Source organism: Perna viridis, chromosome 6 (genome assembly GCF_037379345.1).
Source record: "Perna viridis isolate PV_CMFRI_1.1 ecotype Kerala chromosome 6, ASM3737934v1, whole genome shotgun sequence".
In the NCBI taxonomy this organism is placed as follows: Eukaryota; Metazoa; Mollusca; class Bivalvia; order Mytilida; family Mytilidae; genus Perna; species Perna viridis.
This window is the reverse complement of record NC_142450.1, coordinates 25,114,028-25,133,370: the sequence shown is the minus strand read 5'-3', so window position 1 is coordinate 25,133,370 and position 19,343 is coordinate 25,114,028. Positions and strand designations below refer to the sequence as shown.

Genomic DNA, 19,343 nt, shown 5'->3' with positions numbered 1-19,343 from the left:
CTTATATATGTCTTCAAATTGATTGCCGTTCCGGGTTTTAGATCAAACCAAAAAGAAGCTAATTTAGTATGCAAAGCATCAAGCCTTGATGATTATCATAAAAATAAAATAATTCAAATCTTGTATTAATCGACACATTATAGAATAAAGAATTATGTGCTCTTATTTTGTATCATGAATATCAGTGGGCTCATATTAAAGTAATATTCGTTTATAACTTATGTTTACAAGAACAATTATTGAGGTCACTTCGACCGTTGTATGAACACCAAACTGCATGCGAAATCGAGGAATTATTAAAATTCGATTAGTGTTATTAAAACAAAGCTTTGTAAATTGTATAATTACGTCTTATGGGACAATTTTGTATATGAATTGGGAACATGGAATATATAATGGAGTAATGTTATATTAGGACTAGAGGTATTGGAATGTTTTCTCCAAACATAAAATGTAAATTCATGCTGACAAAGAAAAACCCACTGGTACTAACAAAAAGAGTTTGATGTTTTTAATGTGTTTGAATTTCTGGTGGACAACATTTTTATCGAATTTGGGGTTCCAGCAGACCTTCGGAATACAAATGGGAACAAATAGTTCGCCACTATTGGCCGGATTTGTTCTTACATTCGTGCAAAGACGGATATTTACAAGGGCTACGTTTGAAAAAAGAGAGTCGAAACACGTTCCTCTGCTTCATTCCTAGATCTTAATTGATACCTTCATGTAGATAATTCATAATGGCGTTTGGAATCGAAAATCCATATCACAGTTATGATTTTGATTTTCAACCAATTAGATTCTCCTTTCGTAATAGCAGTATACATTTCACAATTGATCTGTTACTGTAGAGCCTTTTATCTGTATACGGACTTTCTGAAGAGCGCGGATATTGTAATATAGACATCAGGGATAACCTTTATTCATATCATCACAACAGGAGTTGTACGGTTGACGAAACAGTTCGATCGACTGTTTTGACGTTTCTTTCTCACTGATGAGACAAGATATCTTCAATTAGATTTTACGTTCCATTGGATTGAAAACTACCAAACTCGACACTTACTATTGCTAGATGCAACGATGAAACACCTTCTAAATTACTGTATCGGAGAAAGTTTAAAAGCTTGGTCATATATTCCACTACGATATTTTCGATATTAACTACAATTATAAATCATGATACCATCGTATGAGTTCTTGGAAAGTAAACAAAGTTACATGACATTCAGTTTAATATCTTCAATACATTTTGCAAAATGTTAAACGTTTTGACATTTACAACTGCGTTACATCAAGTTCAAGATCACATCCCGGTCTGTTCATATGTACAGTTGAAATTGTACCAGTTCATATCATGGTGTGATATCACAACTATCTAGCCGTCCAAGAAAGGTGATACACGACCAAATTAAAGAAAATCTACTTATAACAATGTAAAAAGATGTATCATGTTTTATATGGTTAAATCATTTTAATTTTAACAAAATAAGGCTTGCACCAAACCTCTTTCAAAACTTTTAACTTCTATACTCACAACTGTCAAAGAGGGTCTGCAGCCCTACAACAACACTTTTTACTCCCGTAGTGATATTAATTCAATGTGGATCCTAAATAATTCCAAAAATCTTTTGGAGACAATCAGTTCAAGACTATTATCTGATTATAATAACATTAAAACCTATGATTTTTCAACATTGTATACTTCTATTCCCCATACTCAGTTAAAATCCCGACTTAAAACATTATATATCGTTGTTTTTTCCAAAAAAGATGGTACACCTAGATACAAATACATACTTCTTGATAGAGATTCCTCATACTTTGTAAGAAATACTTTCAAATCATCTTCCAAATATACAGAATAAAATGTTAACAAAATGCTGACATATTTGTCCAGTGTGGTAGACTCGTTTTTAATAAATGGTCGGCATTCCAATGGGAACAAATTGTGCTCCTTTACTTGCTAACCTATTCCTTCACTCTTATGAGTCTGACTTTATAGCTGATCTGATCCGAAAGAAAGTATATCGTTTGGCTAGATCCTTTAATCTCAGTTTCCGCTATAAAGATGACGTATTATCTTTAAACAATTTTACTTTCGAGATTTGATATATCGCCTCTACCCCAAAGAACTTGAGACAAAGGATACTACAGACACTGTGAAGTCAGCCTCATATCTTGACCTACACTTACAATAGTTTTATGGTCGTCATCATGAACTCGTGGATCGTTATGGCTTATCCATCTGCACCATGAAAACTGATTTATTCAACGGGCCATAGTTTTCCTTTCCTCGTTTGTCTAATCCGGACTTGACTTTTTATGAGCAACTCGGCGGATGTTTCTAGAAAAGCAGAGGACGCTTACCCTACCGGTGCACCTGGGCCATGTTCCTAATTTTTATAGGAGTCCGAGTTCCTCATTTGCTTTTGTTACTTTGTATGTATGATTTTATTTACTTTGTGTTCTTTGTTGTATGTGTCTGCTTTCCATGTCTGGTCTTTGTCCCTGGATTAAATTCTTTTGATTACCGCGTCAATAACAAAGTAGATTTTATTAAAAAAAAATTAAGAGGTATACCTAAAAGTTCTGAAATAATCAGAAAAATATAAAACGCTTTGAATATTGTTTTTTTTTATTTCATATCGATTCCTTAAAATGATACCTGGTTTTTTTATTGATAGGAACTAACCTAGTCCTAGTTTTACAATACATAAGGAAACGCTTGACTTTAAAATGTTACCTGCAAGTGTTGTTAAAAAGACAACAGATTATTTTATTAATTTATGGATTTTGACTATCACTCATCGCAAATATTGCAGCCTTGCATCGCAAATTTGACAGTTCTAACATCGTTTGGGATTTTTCGGACTGTTCTATAAATTTACAATATCTTCTCTGCATCGATTTGAGCCGGTGGAGCAGTGTAGCGAATAGAGGCATCACATTCTGAGACGTTTGTTTAATAATGATTTGTAGTGACATGCATCATTAATTTGGTCCTCTATCCTACTTAATAACACCTGTCCCGTACTACCATACATCGTGTACTAAGTTACAGCCCTAGATTAATCCTACGAGGAGGAATTACCCGGCCAGGGAAAGCTATAAATCTTATATAGCCTAGCTGGTCAAGTGGTCTAAGGCGCTGGACTTTGTGCAGGTGTTGTTGTCATAGATGTCACAGCGGTACGAGTTCGAGTCCCGTGGAGGGAACGTCCAAAAATTTGGATTGCAAATTTGACAGTTCTAACATCGTTTGAAATATTTCAGACCCTTCTATATACATATTTAAATTTGATGCAAGGCTGCAAAATTCTATGTTGATCCTCCCCATGTACATATATGCTATGTGTCTTTATAGTAATGCACAAGCAAGTAAGATGGTAGAGTTCCCACATCCCGTTGGACTTCTTATAAATTTATATATTTACATAATATGTATAACTTTTTAATATTCAAAGGTAACCCAGCAGCACCAGCTACTTTACCTATGTTTGAACCTACAGCTGGAATTGAAGAAGGACAGAGTATTACCTTCACCTGTACAGGTAATGTAGGTAAACCTTAAGGTAGGTTCAGATGGATCAGGATTAGAGGGTATCAAAAGCAAATATTTGATTCCGAAACTACAACAGCTACAGTGATGCCAGGTACATTTACATTTAACGGTACAAGCACATTCACTATGACGATGATCCAAGAGGATAACGACGTTGTTGTTAGATGTCAGATTTTCTATGATAATGTCGAAAAAGAATACAAACAAACCGGTCCGATAAATGTTTATTGTAAGTTCGGTATTGTCACAAGCAGCTTTTAGCACGTGCTTTGTTAAATTTGTAAGTGAAACAAATTTAACGGGACTGTTCAAAATATACTTGGTTAAATAAAGATTTTGTTCAGATCTTATATAAGCGTTTGTTCAAACCATTGAATGGTTGTGGTGCGAGTTATGCATTAAATATTGAAGCGTCGAGGATTGAAATGTACATGTTCAACATCTAAACAAACATTGTATTTTTAATTAAAAAAATATATTGTTTCATTTAAGTTTATTGTAGATAATAAAATGATTAGAGAAGGTTCAAAATATTTTATTTCTTCTTGATTTATTTACTATTTTCTTTAAATAAAGTGCAAAAAAGTTGCATACATAGATTGTAAGAAGTTTAACCTAACATAGAATGTTAATTATCAAAGAGTTTTTATAAGCTTTGATTTTGTGGAATGAAAGTCAGAACAAGTAATTTCGAAGAATAATCTAGGGAACCAAGGCTATAGAGGTAAACAAAAGAATGTAATCCAGGGACAAAAACTAGACATGGAAAACAGACATACACAACAAAGAACATAAAGTAACTAAAAGAGTAATCAAGGGAACCAAGGTTATAGCGGTAATCAAAAGAATGCAATCCAGGGACAAAGACCAGACATGGAAAACAGACATACACAACAAAGAACATAAAGTAACTGAAAGAGTAATCAAGGGAACCAAGGTTATAGCGGTAATCAAAAGAATGCAATCCAGGGACAAAGACCAGACATGGAAAACAGGCATTCACAACAAAGAACATAAAGTAACTAAAATCATACATACAAAGTAACAAAACCAAATGAGCAACTCGACTAAACACTGGGGGCATGGACCAGGTGCACCGGTAGGGTAACTGTCCTCTGTTTTTCTAGAAACATCCGCCGAGTTGCTCATAAAAAGTCATTACAATAAAGGTGATAATTTCATTTGATATTAAGAATGATGTTGAAATTACACAGAAAATTTTCTTCTCTTACTTTATGGTGGTATGTTTGTAAGTTCCTCCATACTAGCAATAAGTGTTGATTTCATGGCTCCTATGATGATGCGGAGTGCCAGATTCTGGACTTTATCTAGAGTCTGATGGTGAGACTTAGCTCCTGTCTTCCAAGCACTAGAGCCATATTCTAGATATAGGCGTACAATTCCTTCGTAGACAGATTTCAAAACGTTCTCATTAGCGCCCCAGTTTGTACCAGCAAGTTTTCTCATAATGTTTAGTTTTCGTTTTTGACAGATTGGGTTTTAGGTGAGAGTGTAAAGAGGGTTTGCTGTTGTTTTCTCTCAATTGATGGTAACACACCACTCATTGGCCCATTTGACTACCATATATAATGCTGTTTGTATCCTGTACCTTGCAGTAGTTGCATACTCTTTAACTATTGACCAAACTTGATGACTTTTCATTCAGAATTTCATCGGTGGCAACATCCCTTCGGCTCCTGCGTATGGAATGTTCATATCACAACTCATACGTTATGCCAGAGCTTGCCGAAACTACGCAGACTTTTTGTATCGCGCTAGAATTCTAACAAATAGGCTTCTGGAACAGGGTTATGTTGCTACAAGATTGAAGTCATCACTACAGAAGTTTTATGGTCGTCATCATGAACTCGTGGATTGTTATGGTGTATCCATCAGCACCATGAAAACTGATGTATTCAACGGGTCATAGTTTCCTTTCCTCGTTTGTCTACCCCGGACTTGACTTTGTATTAGCAACTCGGCGGATGTTTCTAGAAAAGCAGAGGACGCTTACCCTACCGGTGCATCTGGTTCATGCTCCCAGTTTTTAGTGAAGTCCGAGTTGCTCATTTACTTTTGTTACTTTGTATGTATGATTTTAGTTACTTTATGTTCTTTGTTGTGTATGTCTGTTTTCCATGTCGGGTCTTTGTCCCTGGATTACATTCTTTTGATTACCGCTATAACTTTGGTTCCCTTGATTACTCCTTCATAGCATCAGAGGACAAGACCGTCTGCATAGAGCGCTATTTAACACCATTTGGTAGCTCTGGTACTAAGTCATTCAAATAGAGTATGAAGAGAATTGGTAGTAATACTCCTCCCTGTGGTGCACCCGGTTTTAAAGTATTTTTCGGCCATGTTTCCCATTTACGAGTACTCTTGCCCTTCTATTGTACAGATATTAGTTGGTCCATTTGTGCATTCGTCCACTTACTCCAAATCTAAGAAGTTTAACAAGAAGGCCATCTTTCCAAACTTTGTCAAATGCTCTCTGAAGATCAACAAAGACAGCTAGTGTTACTTTCTTTAATTGAAATGCATCCTCGACTACTTGAGATAGATGTGTTGTTTGATCTTCTGTGCTCTTGTACTGTCTAAAACCAGCTTGTTCATGACCGATCCGTGCATCTAAAATTGCGCTTGGTCATCTATCCGTCAAACCGATCCATTTAACTGATGATCGCATCACGTGACCACAGAGCGGTCAATGCATTTTACGTTTCTTTGTTCTTTTCTTTGTCCGTTTTACACATATTTGCACAATGCTATATATTTAAACATCAGTTTATACTTTTATTTTTATTGTTTTATTTCAAACATATCTTATGTCATTTTACATAACAAAACTGCGATCCGATCGGTCACCGGTCATTGGTCATCTATCAGTCAGCAATCAATCAGTCAACAGTCATCGATCCGTGAAATCGTTGCGTAGATCGGTTCCAGGACTGTATTGGCATCATTATTGCTTCCTTTCAACATTGAGGGACTTGACCTTGTTGAGCTCAGGTTGAGCATCTCTACCAAAGTTGTTAATGCTAAGGTGCCAAGATGTTGAAGCATGTAATTGGTGATATTATCTGGACCTGGTGCCTTCTTCATTTTCATTTTTCTAATGGCTGCCTTTATCTCAAACATGGTGATATCTCTTTGCATAAGTTCATATGTTGGCACCTTTGATTTTTCTCTCAATTCAGTTCCTATTTCTTTTTTCCGTGATGGTGGTATATCAGTGTTGCTTTCTTATTCATAACCTTTAGCAAATTCATTTGCTGCCGCTTTCCCTATGGTCATTTCTCCTTCAACTTCTAGCGTGATCTTTTCACCTGTGTTTCCCTCATCATTCAGTGCTTTTGTCAAGTTCCGAGGCTTTTTTGTATTTTTTTCCATATCCATAGATGATGATTTCTCTATCCACCCTTTCCTTTGACATTCAATCTTTGTTCTTAAATGTTTAGCCTTGCACTTTTGGAATTTGATGTTATTTTCATGGGATTTAGTTCTGCATCATCCTTTGCCCTTGTGAGTGCCTCGTGTGTTGCCTGTATCTCACTGGGCTAGAATGGCTTGTAGTCCTTTCTTACACCTCTTGGTATACTTTCCTTTGCTGCCTTTAATACAACAGTGTTGAATGCTTTCCCCACATTGTTAATATTCTTTCCCTCTATTGCTATATTTCTTGTAAGCTCATCTGTTCTAGCTTGAAACATACTCCAATGTGCCTTCTTGTAATTCCATCTTGACAGTTGAGCATACTCAGATGTTGTTGTGTCTGCAATGGATATCATGACAGGTCGATGATCACTGCCTCCTAGCTGGTCACATACATTTCTACTGTTTTTTTTTTTTTTTTTTTTTTTTTTGGTGTATATCGTCAGTACAGAAAGCTAGATCTGGTGTGGTGGTCGTATGCCATCGACCGGAATAAAAAGTAGGCGCGTTAGTGGCGTCGATGACAAGGATAAAGTGGTTTTCATCCTGCCAGTCTTCTATGGTCTCCCCTCTTTTGTCCATGGAATTATATCCCCAACTTTGTGATTGGCTGTTGAAATCACCTACTATGATGAATGAACTGTCTGGTATTTGTATGGTGTATAGTGACAGTTTCTTATAATTGGGACTGTAGAAGTTAACGATGTTAGATGTTATACGAGCTTTTCCCAATAGTTGCTTTGATTTCAATGTATTCTGCTTCCTCCATAATTTTTTTGTCTCTAAGGCATTAATGTTGTTTCTTACAAGAGTCATTACACCACCTTTCTTTCTTTCCTTTCATCACTCTTGAAGACTTGGTATCCCCAGATCTTTAATGGTTTGTCCTCTTGCAGATGTGTTTCTTCAATGCAGCAGATGTTCACAATGTTTTCATGAAGAACGTGTTGACGTTTGATACCCTTTCTGCATTCCACTACACCATGTTAATATGTGGTTGCTTTTTTTTCCTTTTGGTTTGATTTTCCTATGATCAGTAGCTCTCCTTGTTTGTCCCCTGACTCCACAAGACGAAACTAAGGTACCTCCAGTAGCATTGGTTGGGCTCCTTCGAGACAGAGAGCCCGGCACTGCACCTGCCTGGTAGGTCCTCACAGGGCGAGCACCAATTAGGTTACAATACTGCGGATTGTACCACTACAGAACAAACATAATGATTAGCATGTAAGAATTTTTATTTGAAATATATTTCACATTTTGGGGGACTTTTTTTCGGCAAAACATATTCCTATGTGCACAATCTGTGCCCCTCTCTTGGGCGATCTGTTTCTTTATTTATTTGAATCGGCGTTTCTTTGAAATTTTAGTAAGGACTACAACGTGAAGTAAGCTAGGTCCCTTATTTTACACATATATAGATATTTGTATATTGACCATGTTCATATTTCTTCTTAACAATCTTAAATTCACAAATCATATTTACAAATCGAAAAAAATATGATTAACAGAGCGTGGTTTTGATCCACAGTGCTCTAGGTTATGGGCCCAGTACGCTTCCACTGCGCCACCCTGCTCATACTTCCTATTGGCATAGTTTAACAACAGTGCAAGTACATCAATATATTGCACCATTTAAAAATATATATATATATCATCAGATCTTCTATCAATGGTTTGATATAGTGTTCTTGTCTGCATTTCCAAGTGTCATTGTCATTTAAAGATCAACTTTCAATTTACTCCGTTTTCACTTTACTAGAACAATATACCGTTGCATATGATACACGTGATGAAAGCGTTACCCGCCATATCACACCAATAAAATCATGCTACCCCCATAGAGCGGTAGACTTTAATCTAAGGGTCTAGGGTTCGAGTCCCTACGTGGGCAGCCTCAATTTTTAGTGTACTAATATTGATATTGATTAGTTTAAATGAACCGACTCAAAGCCATATTTTTATCCCCTACAACTGGAAATCAAAGAGTCTACAAACGAAGCTTCCTCCATGCGGTTTTTGGATTTTTACACCGATTTTAACGATAGTAATCATTTCAGTACAACAATATAGGACACCCAGGCCGGTTTTTATTGTAAATAAATAAATTCATTTTTAGTTTAAGTACATTTGTAATATACCAACTTCATCAGCTCGTGGTGTTTTCATTTCTGAGTTGTTAAGTTATGCTAGCAATTTTTATTCTGACATAATAATGCCTAAGAAGGAGGCTTTAGGACCCAAGGTATAACACAACGTTTCATGTGCTGCCTGATAAAGTTGCATTTCCGATATAAAAATCTTATTAAGAAATATTTTTGTTTGCGACAAAAAGACTTTTGAAGATGAATTTTTATAATATCATCAATATGTCTGCTGTACTGTTTTGAGTAATGACGATAGCAACTTTGCCCAATAGCACTACTTAAAATGGAAGCAGGAAATTGAGCACGCTATAAAACCTGGTTAACTACCATTTCCATCACAAATGCCTTTACCAAGTCAGGACCATTCCGATTATTTTCAATTTTATGGTATTTGCCTTGATATTGCTATTTAATTTATGAACTTTGTTATTTTTCCTTTTGACGACTGCCAGGAGTAATTGTTTAATTATTTTTTATGTCTAATGGACAAATGCATTTACATAAGTAGATACTGGTACACATCAATTAAGAAAAAACCTTCAGCACAAAATCTACCAAAAACTCAAAGGCGGAATGGTTACTTGCAATACAACAATACCACTGTCCTTACACTTTTTGTTTTTTGCTTCTTTGTGTTTTATTTTGTTTTGTTTTGTTATTTTTATTTTATTTTTTATTTATTTTTTTAATAGATTGTTTTAAATTCAGGAACGAGATACAAACATGTACGATTGAAGTTTAAGCTTTTTATTATATAAGTTTTGCTATTTACAAGAATTTTCCACATTGAATGATACTCTATCGAAATGTTGAGTTCTGCTGAAATTATTCATATGGATTGAACTACAACAGAAATATGTTTTCGTAACTAGCAAGTACCAATCGAACAGTTCTCTTTGGACATAAACCGACTACAGAATAATATAAAATAAACTAAATAAGCACTTTTTTGGTAATAACATTCAAGTGTATAGTAGTGTTAAATTTTGAAAAGAGAATTAATCCCTAATTAAGTGCAAAGTGTATTATCGAATATAAATGCGTATTAAAGTTCGCAACGTTAATAAAAAGGTTGGTTAGAAGTTTATATATTTCAGGGATACGGTCTTATGTATTATTGTAATAATTTGCATATTAAATTCAATAATATAGTATTTGAGCGACGATTTGCTTATATGCTGAAGCGTGTGGTGTGTAAAAGCACGGAAATCTCTTTTCCAAATGCTTTCAATTGTTTACTTCAAGTTTTTAATTGTTTATTTATGGTTTTTTTTTAATTTTTCATGTTGCATTTTTATTATTATTATTATTTTATTGTATTTCATTTTAAATGCATATACAAACTTAAAGCGTTCAAAACGACACACTTGCTCTTAAAAGTACAACGCAGATATTATTTTGTCCTATGCACAAAGTCATTAAAGGCCATAGAACCTATTTTATTCTTCTATTGTTCTCTATTTACAGCTTTTCTATGGGGTATACTTTTCACCCTCTTAATTTTCAATACACTATATATCCATTCCCCTTTCTTGCCACCTCCATTACTCATTTCCGAGTCTTATAAACAGGGGTTATGTACACTACGAATCAACATATTTTTAATATTAATTTAGTACAGACCTTACCCTATTGTTGCCTGATACCATATAAAATGGGGGGATTTTACCTTAAGCAAACACTGCACTCTACGATAATAATGCAAATAAGAATAAAAAACAAATAATCTTATGTGTTATAATTTACTTCACCTTAAGTGGCATATAGACGTAGAATAGGTAATACCTTTATCATTCTACACTTCCTGGTTGAAATGTGGTACACTGTATTACTGGTTACTGCTGTTTATCTTATAGCAGATGTTTCTTTAGGTAAGGCATTATTCTGTGATTAAAGGTATGATATTTTAGGCAGTTTTCCCAACAAAATTCTGCAAATATGTTGTTAAAAGTTCTAACAGAGAAGAAACAAATGAAAGAAAAATCTGTGTTCTGTACATTCAGATATTTATATTTCGAACACGTGATTTTCTACCCGATTAATCGCCATTTATACACATTAATTGACCAATGCATTCAATGAGTTTTGTCTTGTTAATATTATAACTATTTCCACTTGAATTTATATTGAATAGTGTCACATAAACAGATGAATGTGTGTGTGTGTGTGTGTGTGTGTGTAATAAATCGCTACATAAAGATAACTGCAAAAGGATAAGTACGCTTGTAATATCAATAGACCGTTAATCTCTACCAGTACTGCGTGTCGGGGTCGCTTTTTTATCCAATCATTGGAATGACTGAGTTAAAATCTTGAGTGAAATAAGATATTAATTAGACAGTCCAATTTGTTGGAATGTAGCCTATACATACGATTATATTCTTTTAAAAATATTAGATTCAAAATCTCCAAAAGCTATAATAATTAAGATTCCTATCATGATTTCCAACATTATATTTCCAAATGATTTCCGACTATCACTGTATATTTTAGTACTCAGAAGATGATATAATTTCCATTTAACACAAGTCAACAAGCGGGAAAGATTTTTAGTCAAAACACAAACAGTGCAGTTCTATCGATATTAAGTGTGATCTTTAATCTTATCTATCCGTACCAAGTGAAAATTAACATTTCACTTGATTCCACTCACAAGACTTCTGTAACCAAAGAAATGTTTTGTAGTTGTAAACTAATTGACCTCTTTATAAATTTGTCTCTGCAATTTGTAAGCAATACCTGTTTGCAATATGCCTTAGAGACTTAAAGAATGTTTTACAAAAAAAGATAAACGGGTAGACTTCGGTAACATTAAATGTTTTTATATTTAATACATTGGTGTAATTGAGGGTCTATATCTTCGATAGAAAAATATACTTTATATTAATATTTATTAAAAACAAATGAATAAGTTCTACTTAACCATTGCATAAGGAAAATTGCATATGTTTTCATATGTTTCAAGATATATGGAATTGTATCTATTTTTTTGTTTATTATCCGAGGAATACTTAGAAAATAATAATAGTAGTACGACTTATACTACTCCAAAGTAAAGATAGTGGAAAACCATAAGTCTGTATATTCCTATTTTGATCTCTCTCGCTACCAAAGACGATAATTGTTATCTACCTTCTATGTACTTGATTCCTAAACGCCCTAAAGAGCTCATACAAACAACACTACATATCTAGATCTGAAAAATGCCCCACCAATCCTCTTCCAAAACTTATATTCTCATAGTGTCAAAGAGGGTCTCCAGTCCTACCACGACACCTGTTACTGTCGTAGTGCTATCAATTTAATGTGGATCCTGCACAATTTCAAAGATCTTCTGAAAACCCTTAATAAAAAATTATTGTCAGAATAAAATAATATTGAAACCTATGATGTTTTTAACTCTTTATACTTCTTTTCCCTATACTTGGTTTAATTTCCGACCCAAAAACATTATACATTGTTTTTACTCAAAAAAACGGCACTCCTAGATACAAGTATAAAGTACTTAGAGATTCTTCATACTGTGTATAATCAACTCCTAATTATCTTCCTAGTATACCAAATGTGTTTTCAAAATGCTGGAATTTTCTATCAACAACATATTTGTCCAGTGTGATGGACGCGTTTTTTAAATCTCCTTTAATCTCAGTTTCTGCTATATAGATGACGTATTATCTTTAAACAATCCTAATTTCGGGGCTTTGATACATCGCATCTACCCCAAAGAACATGAGATAAAGGGTACTACAGACACTGTAAAGTCAGCCTCATATCTTGACCTACACTTAGAAATCGATCCTAAGGACAAAAGTGATGACTTTTCATTCAGAGTTGTAACATTTCCTTTCATCTGTGGCAACATCCCTTCAGCACCTGCGTATGGAGTGTTAATACTCATACGTTATGCCAGAGCTTGCCGAAACTACGCAGACGTTTTGTATTGCGCTAGAACGCTAACAAATAGGCTTCTGGAACAGGGTTTTGTTGCTACAAGATTGAAGTCAACACTACAGAAGTTTTATGGTCGTCATCATGAACTCGTGGATCGTTAAGGTGTATCCATCTGCACCATGAAAACGGATTTTTTTCAACGGGTCATAGTTTTTCTTTCCTCGTTTGTCTACCCCGGACTTGACTTTTTATTAGCAACTCGGCGGGTATTTCTAGAAAAGCAGAGGACGCTTACCCTACCTGTGCGCTTGGTCCATGCTCCCAGTTTTTAGTGGAGTCCGAGTTGCTCATTTGATTTCGTTACTTTGTATGTATTATTTTAGTTACTTTATGTTCTTTGTTGAGTATTTCTGTTTTCTATATCTGGTCTTTGTCCCTGGATTACATTCTTTTGATTACCGCTATAACCTTGGTTTCCTTGATAACTCTTTCTATGCAAGGGCTTGCCGTAATTACGCAGATAATTTGTACTGCAATAGACTTCTTACAATTAGGGTTCTGGAACAGTATTATGTTGCTATAAGATTAAAATCATTACTACAATTTTATGGTCGTCATCATGAGCTCTTGGGTCATCATGGCGTATCCATCTGCATGATGAAAACCGATTTGTTCAAAGTGTCAAAATTTCCCTTTCTTCTTTCGTCTACCATGGGCTTGACTTTTCTCACTTTTTTTTTTTTTTTTTTTTTTTTTTTTTTTGAGAAAAGCAGAAGTCGCTTACCATACCGGTACACCTGGTCCATGCTCCCATTTTTATAGTCCGAATCGCTCATTTACTTTTGTTTATATGTACGTAGTATTTATGTCATTTAATTTTCTTTGTTATGTGTCTGTTTTGTTTTGTTTTTGGATAATTAAAGCATACGCCTTTAATAATTGAAATCATTTGTGAAACGATTGTTTTCCTTTTAACATATCCATGAAATATTAGTATATATTTATATTTGTATTTAAAACGTATGTTTTTATATGTTTTTCATGGTCGTTCTGAACAAGAGAAAAAAAAAACAGATGAAAAATATATGTTGCAATTTTTTGTGTGTATAAGAATTCCTTACTAGTTTGAATATAAAATTAAAAATGTCACTTTAGACTTTTTTTCTTTCAATTACTTATTTAACAGCCATGATAATGTTTACAATAGTGTATGTTTGCAGATGTAACTTGAGTAACAGTAACACTGTCGTCAAATCCCAGTACAGGTGTCTTAGGACAAGGTGGGGTTGAGTTGAGGTGTTCGTACCAAATAACATCCGAGGTCGTCGCAGGAATATATTTACAAGGGAATGTGAATGGAATTTTCGCTGATATTGCAAACTTGTACCCACCATCCGTACCTTTCAATGCTACATACACCAATAATGGAAAATATCTAGAATTAAGAACATTGATCAACCCTGGTTCAGGGTCTTCTTCAGCTGTTTTGACATTTAACCGAATAGAATGTGAAGATGAAAAGGAGTACAAATGTAAAATTTTATATGCTCCGAGTTCTCATCCGATGTTTTCAAACATCGCTTCACTCATCGTGAAAGGTATACATATAATTATATAGTTATGTACAAAATGTTAAAATTTGTAATATTTCTTTTTTACCTCTGTTTGCGGGGTGCTTTTGGCTTCGGTTGCAATAGGTCTGCAAATATTTTGTATTCATCACCTTTATATAAAAGTCCATAATTTATTTGTTGAAATACCATTTCTTTTTAACTATTTAATTTTCATTGAAATTTATGAAAGGATATGCTTTCATTGACTGAAGATATTTTGTTATGATACTTCAAAAGCATCATCATGTTGAAGTCAGCTCGCTTCGAATTAGAACTCTTCTTTCTTTCCTTTTTCCATTTTATGATGATTTCTTTACTTTTTAAATTGTTTTTTTAATCGCTTTGTATACGTATAAAGACAATAACAATTCAATCGCTTCACAACAACTTTGATATGCGGAAATGTCTCGAACTGATAAAATGATCCGATCCATTAAACCACAGTTTACAATTATTCGTCCCTGTATCATTTGTATGAATACATCACTTTTGCAGAAAACGCATGCTAGTATAAAAAGTTATTATTAGCTTGAAACAACAGAGTAGATTTAATCAAAACTCAAACAGTAACTTTATTATTCTGCAATAATAAGAAAGTATAAAAGCTATTTTTTTACAATTTTGCATCGATTCTTTAGAATAAAGCATGTTTTTATTGATAATTACTAATCTATTCATCCTTTACCTCATTACAGTACCTAAGGAAAGCTTGACTTCAAAATATGTTGTCAGTTTAAAGTCTGTAAAGATAATGTTACCTTATAATTATTTAAGAAGAAGAAGAAGAAACATTCTTTTATGGATTTTGATTATCATACATCGTAAATTTGCAGGCTTGTACCGATTGAAGATTCTATATGTACATTAGACTTGTATATATCGATGCTGATCGTAGCCATGCGTGCTATATGTCTCTATAGTAATACACTATTTAGTAAAATAGTATAGTTTCAAAACCCCTATATATATATATATATATATATAGGAAATCCATCAGCACCAGATACCGTTCCTTTGTTTGCACCCATAGCTGGTATTGAGGAAGGACAGACTATTGCCTTCACCTGTACAGGTAACGTAGGTAAACCTCAAGGTAGATTTAGATGGATCAGAATCAGAGGGAATCAAGAGCAAATATTTGATGATGAAACTACTACAGCTACATTTATGCCAGGTACCTGTACATATAACGGTACCAGTACATTCACCATGACGATGGCCCCAGACGATAAAGATGTTGTTGTTAGATGTCAGATTATCTATGAAAATGTCGGAAAACAAAACAGACAGACCCAACCAATAGATGTTTATTGTAAATTCTGTATTATCACAAGAATCATTAAGTACACACTTTACTTAATTTGTAACTGAAACAAATGTAACGGAATTGAACAGTTTTGTTCATATTTTTATACAAGAGTTTGTTCAAACCATTGCATGGATGTGGTAAAGGTTATATCACATTATATATTAAAACTATTAAAAAAGCAATAAATATGTTTAAGATTTAAATGAACATTATATGCATTCTTCATTCAAAATATGTATTTTTTTTCAATTAAAGTAAATTATAGGTAATAAAATAAATAAAATGGTGAGAAATGGTTTATTGAATACGAACTTTAAATAAAGTGAAAAAAAAAGTAAATGGCAAGGGTATTTTACATTCATAGGTTGTAAAAAGTTTAATCTAACATAGAATGTGAAATGCATTGTTGGCTAAAGCCAAATAGTCAAATATTTTGATTATCAAGGTTTATACTATGTTTTTAAAGACAGTGTACGAGGAGTACAGGTTTCGTTACCTGCTAATGCACCACCAAGTTATGAAGAAGGAAAAGACCCTATTCAGTTGACATGTACAGCCCAAGGAAACCCAGCACCTTCATCTCAAGATTACACTTGGTATAAAGAATCAGATATCAATAAACCTCTCGGGACAGGAACAACATACATCATTCAGAACGTGGTGGTTAATGAGACAGATAATTATGTGTGTTTGGTAATGAATAGTTTTAATGGAAAGAAGTTTAACGATAGCGACAAAGCACATATTAGAATAGGTAATCTTAATCAGTGAAATCGCTATATATTTGCATGTTGATATTTCATAGTTTCTATTTAAAATAATCTTAAACTACTGTTTTGATATCTCCTTCATTAATATTATTTCATAAATTATTTATTTTAGTGTTTATGTATTTTCTGTTCTCTTTATACAGTTTAAATTTTCTGAAGTTCGTTTTGACTTTCGAGTAAAACCTTTAAGCTATGTGCCTGTATACGCGATATCCACGTATGATTTTCGATCTTAATTTATTCTTGTTTAAAAGCAGGTCTTCTATTATTTTTTTTTCATACATTTCAACCACCCTTGGTCCAACAACTACTCCTTGTAAAACGACTTATCATCAATATTCAACAACAGCACGTAACTACAGTGACTAGTTTTATTACATTGTCATTTTATTCAATACATTTAACGGAATTGAAAAAAAAACAGAACAAGTATATTGCATTGTCATTTTTGTCAATATATTAAAGTTGTGTGAGATAAAATTTTTTATTTTATGGAATTGAAATAAAACAGACCTTTAATATTGTTGGCATGTTTTGAAGTACGGTTCATAAATTTTTCAAATATATTCTCATTTCAATTGTTTTAAATGACACTACTGGATATACTACTGCTGCAGAATTTTTTTAAATAATTGAATTCTAGTCAATGGTGTGCACGTAAATATCAAGTACAAATTGCTCTCTGTGATCAGAATTTTTTTCAGGATTTATCACAATAAATAAGGAAAGGTAAGTAATTTTGAAATGCTTGTTTTACATGTGTTAATAAACAGCCATGATTTTTCATTAATAACAAGCATATGCATTTTATGGATGATTTAATACTTCAATACACTCTATTCCTAAAAGAAAAGATCTAAATTAAACACAATTGCTGAATTCATCTGTACAAAAATTCAGAGAGCAAGCGTATGGGCATTGTATCAAATTTATAATTTTTATATCTGTCCTCAAATAAGTAGTAACGTTCACAAAATTTAATTATTCTGTGCTTAAAATGCATCTTCTGCACATTAAGTATATGGAATAATTTGAATTCAATTCAAATCGCTTTGATAACAATGTGTTACCGTGTATAATTCAACCATTCGAAATCTAAATACCCATTTTCAACAGTCTATATGCAAGTTGATTACACGCTTTTATCATACAAATGGTTATAAACTTGTAACATCATCATCATATCATGATATTTAACAGAATATACGAGGACGTAAAAGGACAACAGGAAACAGAGCGACACGTGTACAGTACTATGAACCAATCTACAGGGAATGCAGACAACACTGGAGAACATTATATGGATGTATCATGATATGGCAGGAAGTTTTAATGCAAGTGAACACGGGTGAATATCAAGGAGGTTTAAATATCATTCAGTCAAAAGTTAAAAGGTTAAGGGAAAACTATCAATAGAATTATTGACAAGTTTTGTTTGTAGTTACGAGATATATCATTCGTGAAAATTGACATGCTTTTCAACCTACAGACTATCTTGTGTGAAGTTAGGCTATCTTATATACATTAAGGGAAACGTTTGATATCAGAACAGCTAATACCTAACACCGTTTAGATATCAGCAATTAAATAATTGTAGTTGTACTATTTGATGTTGTTTTTGTGTGAGCATGTGTGTATTTTATTTTTTCTTTGGTCTTATTTTCCTATAATTAATTCTATTCTTTCGTTTGTTCATTAAATAAAACCATGTATATATGTAGCACATCATAATAGTTTTCTGCTAGATTCCCCTTCATTATGATGACAGATTTGTTCATATCAATGAATATTTGACGTGATTTTCCGTTGTTTTTCAACGAAATACGAATATAATTCCTTTGAATATTTAAACTTCTTTAATTGTTCATCTTGGTGGGATTCTTGGAAATAATCTGAAATACAATTTATATTTCATAGGTACGTAGGGTTCATGTCTTGTGCAGATGAGCATTTATAATAAAAGTTATTTTTACGAAATACTTATCTTCAATATTTTCTTTAATTTTTGTATCTGCAGAAATAATATAAAAGATATACATTATTCTTTTTCAAAATACTTTTCTTCTAAATAAGAAATTAAGAATCAATTTGAAAATAATGAAAATGTTTTTCCTATGATGTTGATGATGTGTAAACACGATTATATTTTTGTGTTATTGTACTGTAAATTCAACAGGGAAAAAACTTACAAAAAAATGAATAAAATGGCATAAATTTACCCGTGACTTTATTGTTCTTTGAACATTGATTGACCTTTGTAAGCTATGACCTTTTGGAACTTGCAAAACATATGTTTCAAAAATACAGATTTGTTTCTCACAACTGAAATACGAAACATAATACAACTTACATTTACATGTATATCCCATAATGACAAAAACTTGTCATGATTGGTTTTGAAAAAGTATGCAAGTAATGTTGCCAGAGTCTTTTTTTTCTGGAGAAAAAAAAATGATGATTAATTCAATGCTGTATTTTTACGATAACATTAAGCCCTGTCTAATATTGTCTAATAATATAGGAAAACACAATAATAATAAAATGTTAAACAAGAAAAACAGTTATGAATATATGTTCACACTTTAGTTGTCTGTAGAAAGTAAATATGCTTATTTC

The 19,343-nt window shown here is 33.2% G+C and overlaps 1 protein-coding gene across 4 annotated transcripts in view; it reads left to right on the top strand.

Moving 5' to 3' along the window:
- LOC148614229 (cell adhesion molecule 3-like) overlaps nucleotides 1-18,945 on the top strand; it is a 74,243-nt gene extending 55,298 nt beyond the window's left edge. Inside the window, exons 3-6 of one of the 4 annotated variants that reach the window (XM_088588189.1) lie at nucleotides 15,679-15,960; nucleotides 16,424-16,711; nucleotides 17,432-17,456; nucleotides 17,928-18,945. In XM_088588189.1, coding sequence (XP_088444315.1) covers nucleotides 15,679-15,960; nucleotides 16,424-16,711; nucleotides 17,432-17,456; nucleotides 17,928-18,042 — 710 coding nt within the window. In that variant the 3' untranslated portion in view covers nucleotides 18,043-18,945. The other 3 variants (XM_088588187.1, XM_088588190.1, XM_088588186.1) reach the window with 3 other exon arrangements.
- The last annotated feature ends 398 nt before the right edge of the window (nucleotides 18,946-19,343 follow it).